Below are 11,335 nucleotides of genomic sequence, written 5' to 3'. Positions count from 1 at the left end.
AATTAGGTGTATTTGAGGAAAGTCACAGTCCCTGGTCCATTCCCATTGTATTGGTCGCTAAGCCTAATGGGAGTTGGAGGTTTTGCGACGACTTCTGTCGATTTAATCAAGTCTCCCAATTTGATGCTTATCCAATGCCACGAGTGGACGACCTCCTCAAGAGGCTTGGAGAGGCTCAATATTTGACCACACTGGACATGACAAAGGGGTACTGGCAGGTTCCTTTAACGGACTCTGCGAAGGTTAAGACCGTGTTTAGCACCCCTAGCGGACACTGGCAGCATTGTGTCCTTCCATTTGGGTTATACGGGGCTCCAGCAATCTTCCAGCGTCTGGTGGACACTTTGCTCAGGCCTCATAACTCATACAGTGCTGCCTACCCGGATGATGTGGTCATTTGTTTCAGCACATGGATTGAACACCAACAGCAGGTAAAAGCAGTATTGCGAACACTTGGTGAGGCCGGGCTTCAGATTAATCCCAAGTAATGTTTATTTGGATTGAGCGAAGCCAAGTATTTAGGCTACCTGGTGGGTTGAGGTACCGTGAAGCTACAGTGCTCCAAAGTAGATGCCATTTTGAAATGACCCCGTCCACGAACCAAGTGGCAGGTACAAGCCTTCCTCGGGTTAGCGGGGTACTACCGCTGGTTTGTGCCCTGGTTCTCAGAGAGAGCAGCACCCTTGACTGATTTGACAGAGGGCCCCAAACATTGTGGTATGGACTGAAAAGACAGGCATTGCATTTAGTGACTTGAAGCAGGCCCTTGCGTCCACACATTTTTGAAAACAACTAACTTTTCTTTACCTTTTATTTTCCAGACGGATGCTTCGGACACAGGCCTGGGGGCCGTGCTGAGCTAAAGCGTCGATGGTGTGGAACACCCAATCATATTCCTCAACCAGAAACTGTTGGGCCAGGAGTCTAGGTATGCGACGGTGGAGAGAGAGGCTTTGCCGATTAAATGGGCAATTACTCAGCTGAGGTACTACCTGTTGGGCCGGAAATTCACCCTTGTCACGGACCATGCACATTTACAGTGGATGGCCCTTCACAAGGAGTCGAATCCGCGTGTCACCAGATTGTTTCTTGACCTCCAGCCATACAAGTTTTCGCTCATTCATTGTCGGGGCACTCTTCACGCCAACGCTGATGCTCTTTCTCGGGTTCACGATGTGTGCATGGGAGGCAGCTAAAGGCCTTGATTAAGGTCAATTCCGAGTCATACCAGGATGTGGAAGAGTGCACTGACTCTTTTTCTCCCTTTCCTGCAGACCATTCATGGGAGATTCCACCTGGCCCTCTTGACGTCATTTGCGGGACCGAGCCTATGGAAGAAGACCTTGCTGGCTCTGGCCCCTGTGATGTCACGTCCGGGCTCGAACCTATGGCTGAAGACCTTCAATGAGCCCGACCCCTTTGATCTCACTTCCTGTCTTCCCCTTTAAAAGCCTCCACCTTTTCCCTCAGTTCTGTTTTGGACTCGGTTTTGTGCACAACAAGTGCTATCAGTACTCTCAATTTGCAGCCAGGAAACCAAATACATGGGTGGCTGCCCCAAACCTTGCTGTGGCTCTTTGTGGCTTTTGTGACAATATATATATATGTATATATACGGTATATATTGTATATAACTCTGATGCAACAACTAAACAATTTGTAACTTTGTACATATAATTATGTACTCATTCAAGCCTTTTCCTTGAAAATTATTTTTCATTTCAGTGCTTGAAACAACTTCTGTTTCTATGTACCTCACTGAGAAACCTTACATTTTGATCAACGGATTGGGGTTTTTGTACTGCAAAGTTGCAGTTGCCCCACAGAAGTTCCGCTTTTCATTTATTTATTTATTTTTGTTGCTTTTTGTTGTATTTCATGTCTGGCATAAACTAAGCAAATACACACATTTTCATACCAGATCCTTACAGTGCTTGTTTACAGAGATGGGGACAACTCCTTTTATTGGCCGCCACGGATATTGCAAGCACACTAGTCTTACCTATGGTATAATTAACCCCCTACCTATTCTACTCACACATGCCATCTTCATCCAGGGGTTTGTTTCCATCTCTCCCACCACCCAAAGAGAGGTTGAAGGGCAATTAGAAATGTGTGGCAGGAAGGAATTATGCTGTGAGCAGAACACTAGCTGAAACGGCTTTCTTTTACTCATGTACTCGTGGCACATTGATGTGATGTTGTGACTTTTGATCAAAAGGAAGGAGGCCAGGTTCCCTACATGAAACTGCAAGTGCTGGCATGGTGTGGTGTGGTTCTATGACATTAGATTGAATGGTGATCCCCATGAACGTTAGGGCTGTGTGATTGTAGTTGTGATGGGGGGAGAGGCTGTGGTCTCCATGTAAAACTGCATGTAGCAGTGTGATACAAATACATTTGATTGAAGAGTGGTCCTTTGTGAATGTTTCCATGGACAGTGACATTAAATCAAAGGGCTCCTTACGTGAAACTTTGAGCACGTATGCAAAGTTGAAACTGGAAGAGCACTTGTCAGGAAATTAACACAGACCGAATGTGCAGCATTCTTGTGAATGAACCCTTGATGCTTGAAGTATAAAAGTATACGCTGATATGCTATACTAAGCAGTATTTACAAATGAAAGGTAGCCTGCGACTCAGGGTTAATATTCCATACCACTTGCATTCTGTATATTTTCTAAGACTTCCTTTTTTTTCAAGAAGAAGATGACATTTCCCTAGTCTTACTGCACATCAACAAAACAATCCACATGCACTTTCACAGAAGATTGTGTGCAACAATGCATAAACATGTGTAAAAATTAGCTGTCGCATAAGCAATATAGTTCCTATCTCCTGTAGTACAATTGACCAATCATAGACAAGTAGACATCATTGAAAAGTCTAAAACTCAGATATCTAATAGCAATCAGTCTTTCATTGTATGCGGTATGCCATCGGTAGGATCTTTGATAAAAGCAGATTCACTCAGCTGTAACGTGATGATTTCCTTGGCATATAAATGTGCAAATTGCATTTACTAATGAAACAGAGTAGGCAACATGACAACCTATGATTTATTTAAACGATGATAACCTTGGGTACATAAAATAAAATTATTGCTTTTGAATGAATTGTGGTTTTTATTGCAACATACACAAATAACTTTGAAATATGGTGGCGTCCCGCCAGCAGGTCACCTTGTGCTTAAGTAGTTAAGTATACCACCTAAAAGAGCCATCTTTACAGTTAGCCCAATAAGACTAAGGACAAGCCAAATCACCTGTGTGAGTACTGGAATAAACACATTATTTTTTCTATTAGTATGGTTTCTTTTATACTGCATATTTTTAAACACTGATGTTGCATTCATCTTACGTGCACATTTATATATAGTAATAAAATTGTTAAAATTGATGAATGTAATGTCTCCCAAATGAGCATTAAGTTTCTGCAACAGGGTACTCTTTTCAGTCCACGTTTTTAACTGTGCTAATTAAACTTTTATATGCACAATCCTTATGACTACTGTACCTCATACAAGATGCATTTATCAACTTCTTTTCTCATTCCTGCAATGTGATACATCTGTGTACCTCAATCTAAAAAAAAACTTACAAAAAGCAAGAGGAGAACTTCAGAAAAAAAACACAAAATGGAGAAATGATTACAAAGTTCAAAAGCCTAACCTAGAAGGCTATTATTGATACTCTGTCATTACATTAGACTTATAAAAAATATACACTAATAAAATAATCAATCAAAAAGAAACAGAAAAACATTGTGAGAAATAATACTGATAAAAACTGAACATTTAATTATTTCAAGTATTCATCACATCAAGTCAAATGCAGTCAATGGAGTAAAATGCTGCAGGATTTCTGTTGGTTGAAACCCTAGAATAACATTAATGACTTTTTTTTGCATTGCATCTTATTGAAATAATAAAGCTTCTGTATAAACCAATTAATATTTAAAATACTGTACAAAGATAAAAGTGCTGTTTCGAAAAGAAATGAGTTGAGCAGGCTTTCTTTATGACAGTTTTGACATGTTCAACAGCTGTCCCAGGGCAACAAACATCTTATTTCAAATATCATTATGAATTGATTTTCCAGCTGACTTTGGAAATCACCTCTAAATGTACTTTCATATCAGGATAAATTAATATTGTAATATAGATTTGAAGAGATAAATGTTTTGCCAGAAATCCAACAGATCTTTGACCTTATCTATGCAAATCAGCAGACATGTGGCTTACACCACATTTGGGTTCACAGCAAAACACATTATTTAACATAACAGCTAATAGGACTTGAAAATCCTGACACACTTGTTATGCATTCTTTGGTATGAGGATTTTGTTAACCAAATATTTTACTTTTACATCTTAGGTCTCCTTAATTTGACCTCTGTACACAAATAACAGATGATTTAGCATTCACCAAATTCATGTCATGTCCCTTCCTGCCTTAAATCTCGTTAATCACTGAGATCTAGGATACATTCTTCTAAGCAGACAAGACCACATAAACACAGTATCATACACACAACTGAACTTGAAAACAAAGTGCCTTTTTTATAATGGCAGAACTATACAGAAATATACTGTATTAATGTTGCTTTCAATTAAATTTAAAGCACAAATGTGCAGTCTGATGGGTTCACATGGCTGCTACATACTTTACAGTTCACAAGAGTTCAAGCTTTTCTCCCATTACAGGTTAACAACTCCAAGCTATCTCTGAAAAAAGAGCTCTCATAAAGTACTTAGGCAAGCCCTTTGAAACTATGACCTAGTAAATTAAATTTTATAAATAGGCATGGAGACATCAGCATAATGAAAAGACAGCAACCTCCCATTCTTGTTCTGTCTGCTCAACATTCTACATAATTTTTACTTTCAGTGATTTGACATTTTATTACTAATACTGTACATCAGGGAAAAATGGTGCATTGCCCTAATTGAAACTAAAATGAATTAGGATTTTGTCAAAGACACACATCTCTGTTAAAAGTAACTAACTTCAAGAAACAGTCACACGAAATGTAAAATATGAATACAGTGCATGGAGTTTGATTAAATATAGTACAGATAAATATAAAGAACACTAAAAATCAAACATATTTACTAATTGCAATATTAAAATATTGTATAAAAACATATAACTACAATAGTGATCAAAATTCAAAATATTACTTTCCTTTGTAATGACAGCATTTCAATTTGTCAATTGTTCTGCACAAGTAGCAATAATACATAAAATAAACAGCAATGGTTACTTGTGCTTATAAAAGCAAAGAGAGTATACTGTACATTCAAATCTGTGTCTTGTGTTACTATATAGAAACATCTAAAGCAGTATGTAGTATCTGTATGAAGAACCTTCCAACATGGGTTTGACTTTTGGCCACCTTTTGACCACATTTTCTCAGTTACTAGATGTGCTCATGACTCTTAATAGACAGGAAGTGTTATTTTAGAACAGGAGAGTCAATGGGATGTTAGTTTTGGCCATCTTCATGTGTCTCAGTCCTTCCCAAAATTTGACTGTCAGTTGTGGCCGTGCTTGCCATCTGTGCCCGCAGGTCTTCAATAGTGTTCAACAGAGCAGCCCTCTCTAGTTCCAGGGTCTGGATGGTCTGCTTTAATTTGCCTTCACTGCCCATGAGGTTTTCCACATGTGCTTCAAGACTATGGATTTTTGCATGAGCAGCCTAAAGTCAAAGAAAGAAAATGGTTGCAAAAATAAAGAATTAAAAAAGTTTCATTATAAGGAAAGATATTTCATTTCAAGAGACCGACTGTCAAGACACCTCCGTAAAATATCTGGTAAAATAAATTATTTGTCTGACTTGTATCTGATTCAAATTTAAATACCACCAAATATAAACAAACCTAAAAATATTATCTATAAATACTTACGTAAAAATTTTAGCAGCTGGGCAAGGATTCACAATCAGGAAAACTGAACTAAAAAAATTTCAATTTTGTTAAGTAAGATTTAAAAAAATGTTAGAACAATGAAAGATAAACTGGACATGTGACTTTAATAGAAAATAAATCAAAATACCATTGGTGGAGAAAAAGTTTCCCTGATCGGAGTCCAGGTGGAGACTTGTTATTGAATTGTCTAAAACAACCATGTCTGAAGATAGGTGTGTTGTAAATGTAGCCAGTACCACAAAACCCAGAGGAATGGTCAATGATCGACTTTGTAGTTGTGACATTTGTTCTGGTGGCCTTGGATTCTGGCTATTCAGGTAAACAGAGGTGACCAGTTGAAGCCAGAAGATTATCTTGTTTGGACACCTGAGGACTAAATTTGCTACTCTTTAAAAGAGAAGGCCCTCCTATCCTCATCAGATCAGGATACAGTCAGCATGAGAACTACCACATCAATGTTCCTTAGCAAAAAAACATGGCTTGTTATCTTCTGGTCATAGGGGGTGGCTGCCGTAAATGTAGAGCTTTTAGAAACTTGAATTCTAGTTTACTAGTAAAGACAGCATTTATTTTTAGACTGAAAAATAACTTGGTGCTGTAGTAGCTATTTTGGGATATCTTTCACAAAATGGGACCTATGAAGTTAATTGGGCTAAGTAGACATATTTGTTTTTTGTTATATTTTTCCTTTGCTCCATGGTCCAAGTCTGATGTCCATGTCCATATTGTAGGCGCTTTTGGTGGTAGACAGAGGTCAGCATGGGCACTCTGACCGGTCTGCGGCTATGCATTCCCATAAACAGCAAGCTGTGATGCCCTGTGTGTTCTAACAGTTTTCTCTTGTGGCCATCATTACGTTTTTCAGCAAGTTGTGCCTCAGCAGCACATCTGTGGGACTGGACTAGATGGTCTATCCTTTGCTCCCCTTATGCATCAATGAGCCTTGGGCATCCTTCAACCTGTCACTGGTTCACTTGTTGTCATTCCTTGGACCACTTTTTTTTTTTTTTTTTTAAGTATTAACCCCTGCATAGGGGAACAACTCTAGAAGACCTGCCATTTTGGAGATTCTCTGACGCAGCTGCCTAGCCATCACAATTAGGCCCTTGACAAAGCCAGTTAGATCCTTATGCTTGCCTAATTTTCCCGCTTCCAACATATCTCCTTTAAAAACTGACTGATTGACAACAGCCTCCCGCAACTCTGCTGTCGGTGGATTTAGAAAATAGTATCCTATGGTGTAGACAGACAGACAGACAGACAATTGTACATTTATTTGTTTACTTGATATTGTACTCTGAAGAGACATGTAAGTAAATATTTTATTGTACTATTTACACATGATAAAAAACATGACTTGATAATAATTCTAATCTCATTTTAGTCAAGTTTTCAAAACCTAAAGAGATAGAAGCTTGCAGTTAATCAAGGCAATGAAAAAGAGCAAACCTGTAATTCTTCAAGAAGGTCTATATTTTGCTGTCTAAGGTTGGTATTGGTTCTCTCCAACTTCTCCATTTTCGCATTGTCACTTAGTGGCAAAGAGGAATCCATTAATTCATCTTGTAGTACATGGTATTCAACTTCATAGGCCAACAGTTGTTTTGAGATATCCATTTTAAATACCTGTAAAAAAGTACTCCATTTACTACAAAAGAATTAATTAGAAAGACTACAAATTAAGAGTGAAAATGGGCACACAAACAGAATTCATACAGACGTCACACATCTCATCTGCATTTATTATTAGAAATTAGTGTAGCATATCCATAAATCCATTATATATTTCTTTCTTAGAAGGAAGCTTTGAAAGTGTGATTTAATTTATTTTTAACCAGTGCACTAACTATAAGTAATACACTCTGAATTAGACACATTAAAATAAACAATACATCATTTAGTGATTTCATGCAAAATATTCAAAAGTTTCAGAGGGTGTTTCTTAAGATTCAGCTTCCATTTCTTGATTAATTTGTCAATGATGCTAAGAAGAAAATCCCAATACTTTCATATATTATAGTTCTACTCCTTTGCCAAATATAGGAATTATCACCATGTCTTCGACTTTGCTAGAATGTTACTTACTTTTTATTTCAATACCTTTTTTAGATATACCAAGTGATTAATGATTTCTACTGTAAATAGGCTCAAACTATTATTCAGAAAATTTCACACTTGCTTTAGCAGTGCACAGATAGAGGCTAATGGTAAGGCTATTATAATCGTCTCTGAATGATTTCTTTCATGTATGAAAACTCAGAAATAGCAGGGTACCACGGTCTAAATACTTAAGCCCTTGAGATAACTGGAATCAATTTCATTTAAATTTTCTAAAACAATATATAGTTCCTTTTAAACATGTTGTGGAATAAAGGAAGAGTGACTCTTTAGCACAGTGACATGTTTTTATAAGACTTTTGGAGTTTTGGATCTGTATTTTTTTATTTGATTACCAACGGATTCTTATTTTATGAATGTTTCATCGCTAAGTTTACTCTGATCAAATGAAAAACTAAAAGCATCAAAGGCAATATGACTATAACAATGTAATCGGAATATTCAAACTTTTAAAAAGGAAAGCACACAAGAATTGCCTACTAAAAGCTAAACTTCTAATGGGCTGAACTTGTGTGGTCTGTCTATCAGTTCCAAACTCCAAAAAAATGGGTCCATTCCCAAATCCTGATGATTTTTATATTTTAAAATTTTGTACTAACTTGCATTGAAACATGCACTTCAGTAAAACCACCTTCAACATATTGCATTACATATACACTCACCTAAAGGATTATTAGGAACACCATACTAATACGGTGTTTGACCCCCTTTCGCCTTCAGAACTGCCTTAATTCTACGTGGCATTGATTCAACAAGGTGCTGAAAGCATTCTTTAGAAATGTTGGCCCATATTGATAGGATAGCATCTTGCAGTTGATGGAGATTTGTGGGATACACATCCAGGGCACGAAGCTCCCATTGCACCACATCCCAAAGATGCTCTATTGGGTTGAGATCTGGTGACTGTGGGGGCCATTTTAGTACAGTGAACTCATTGTCATGTTCAAGAAACCAATTTGAAATGATTCGAGTTTTGTGACATGGTGCATTATCCTGCTGGAAGTAGCCATCAGAGGATGGGTACATGGTGGTCATGAAGGGATGGACATGGTCAGAAACAATCCTCAGGTAGCCCGTGGAATTTAAACGATGCCCAATTGGCACTAAGGGGCCTAAAGTGTGCCAAGAAAACATCCCCCACACCATTACACCACCACCACCAGCCTGCACAGTGGTAACAAGGCATGATGGATCCTTGTTCTCATTCTGTTTACGCCAAATTCTGACTTTACCATTTGAATGTCTCAACAGAAATCAAGACTCATCAGACCAGGCAACATTTTTCCAGTCTTCAACTGTCCAATTTTGGTGAGCTTGTGCAAATTGTAGCCTCTTTTTCCTATTTGTAGTGGAGATGAGTGGTACCCGGTGGGGTCTTCTGCTGTTGTAGCCCATCCGCCTCAAGGTTGTTGGTGTTGTGGCTTCACAAATACTTTGCTGCATACCTCGGTTGAAACGAATGGTTATTTCAGTCAAAGTTGCTCTTCTATCAGCTTGAATCAGTTGGCCCATTCTCCTCTGACTTCTAGCATCAACAAGGCATTTTCGTCCACAGGACTGCCGCATACTGGATGTTTTTCCCTTTTCACACCATTCTTTGTAAACCCTAGAAATGGCTGTGCATGAAAATCCCAGTAACTGAGCAGATTGTGAAATACTCAGACCGGCCGTTAGGCACCTACAACCATGCCATGCTCAAAATTGCTTAAATCACCTTTCTTTCCCATTCTGACATTCAATTTGGAGTTCAGGAGATTGTCTTGACCAGGACCACACCCCTAAATGCATTGAAGCAACTGCCATGTGATTGGTTGATTAGATAATTGCATTAATGAGAAATTGAACAGGTGTTCCTAATAATCCTTTAGGTGAGTGTAGAATGGTAGACAATGTATTTTGAACTTAATACCAGGACATTATGCACTTCTTATGGATGAATTTTATTTTTCTTCCTAAATATTTGAATGCTAGTGTTTCTTGGACAACAGTAACCCATTTTACACATGCAGAATGGAGCCAATAACTGTAATAACTGTAATACTGCATCTGAAAATGCTTCATCTTAGCAAATATGTGAACAAATTTGTAAATGTGCTAAGTAAAGTATTCAAGACTAGCAGAATACCCGCGCTTCGCAGTGGAGAAGTACTGTGTTAAAGAAGTTATGAAAAAGAAAAGGAAAAATTTTAAAAGTAACGTAACTTGATTGTTAATGTAATTGTTTTGTCATTGATATGAGTGTTGTTGTCATATCTATCTACCTATATATATATATATAGCAAAATACCCGCGCTTGGCAGCGGAGAAGTAAAAAGAAAAGGAAACATTTTAATAATAATGTAACATGATTGACAATGTAATTGTTTTGTTATTGTCATGAGTGTTGCTGGCATATATATATATATATATATATATATATATATATATATATATATATATATATACACAGTGGAACCTCGGTTCACGTACAACTCGTTCACATGTACACATATACATACACACAGAGAGAAACACATATATATATATATATATATATATATATATATATATATACACAGTGGAACCTCGGTTCACGTACAACTCGGTTCACGACCAAAAAGCTCCCCAAACTTTTGCCTTAGTTCACAACCACACACTCGGTATACGAACAAAACAGTTTCCCTTGCCTGCCTGAGCTGAGCTGAGAGAGAGAGAGAGAGAGAAAGAGCAAGAGCGAGCGAGCACGTGCCTGCTGGGGAGGGGGAGGAGGAGATTGCTGCACTGTTTGCCTGCCTATCTGCAGCCAGTAAGTGCAAGCCAACCATCCCCCCAATTCCACGTGCCTGCTGGGGAGTGGGAGGAGGAGATTGCTGCACGTGTTTGCCTGCCTATCTGCAGGCTGTACGTGCTAGCGCACCATCCCCCCCACCACAGGCAGCCTGAGAAAGAAAGAAAGAGAGAGAGAGCGAGCGAGCCGCTGCAAGAGCTCTGTTCATTGTTCTCCATCTATTGGCTTCTAAGCAAGTGAAGAGTGGTGAGAAGAAAGTTTTGAAGAAAATTGAAATCGAAGTAAAGAAAGAAATTACAAGAGGTGGAAAAACTGTTTACCAGTTTACTCATTTACCAATCTGAGAACCCTCCTGCAAATGTAATATCGCTCTCTATAAAAATATATCCTGTCAAAATTATACAAATTCAAATATGAACATGGTGCATAACAAAACCTGTAAACATAAATAAAATGTGTTATTTTCAGCAATAACAAATCAAATCATTCAGTTGTCTTTGCTCTTATGTCATTTTATCAGA

At 38.1% G+C, this 11,335-nt stretch overlaps 1 protein-coding gene across 5 annotated transcripts in view; it reads right to left on the bottom strand.

Moving 5' to 3' along the window:
• Positions 1-3,105: 3,105 nt before the first annotated feature.
• Positions 3,106-11,335, bottom strand: part of tbc1d1 (TBC1 (tre-2/USP6, BUB2, cdc16) domain family, member 1) — a 294,800-nt gene continuing 286,570 nt past the window's right edge. For all 5 annotated transcript variants that reach the window (XM_039751281.1, XM_039751283.1, XM_039751284.1 and 2 more), the window contains 2 exons: positions 7,379-7,555; positions 3,106-5,700 (listed from right to left, as the gene is read on the bottom strand). In XM_039751281.1, the coding sequence (XP_039607215.1) occupies positions 5,488-5,700; positions 7,379-7,555 (390 nt within the window). In that variant the 3' untranslated portion in view covers positions 3,106-5,487. The remainder of the gene's footprint in view (positions 5,701-7,378; positions 7,556-11,335) is intronic.

Source organism: Polypterus senegalus, chromosome 4 (genome assembly GCF_016835505.1).
Source record: "Polypterus senegalus isolate Bchr_013 chromosome 4, ASM1683550v1, whole genome shotgun sequence".
Classification (NCBI taxonomy): domain Eukaryota; kingdom Metazoa; phylum Chordata; class Cladistia; order Polypteriformes; family Polypteridae; genus Polypterus; species Polypterus senegalus.
This window is presented reverse-complemented; position numbering and strand designations above follow the sequence as displayed.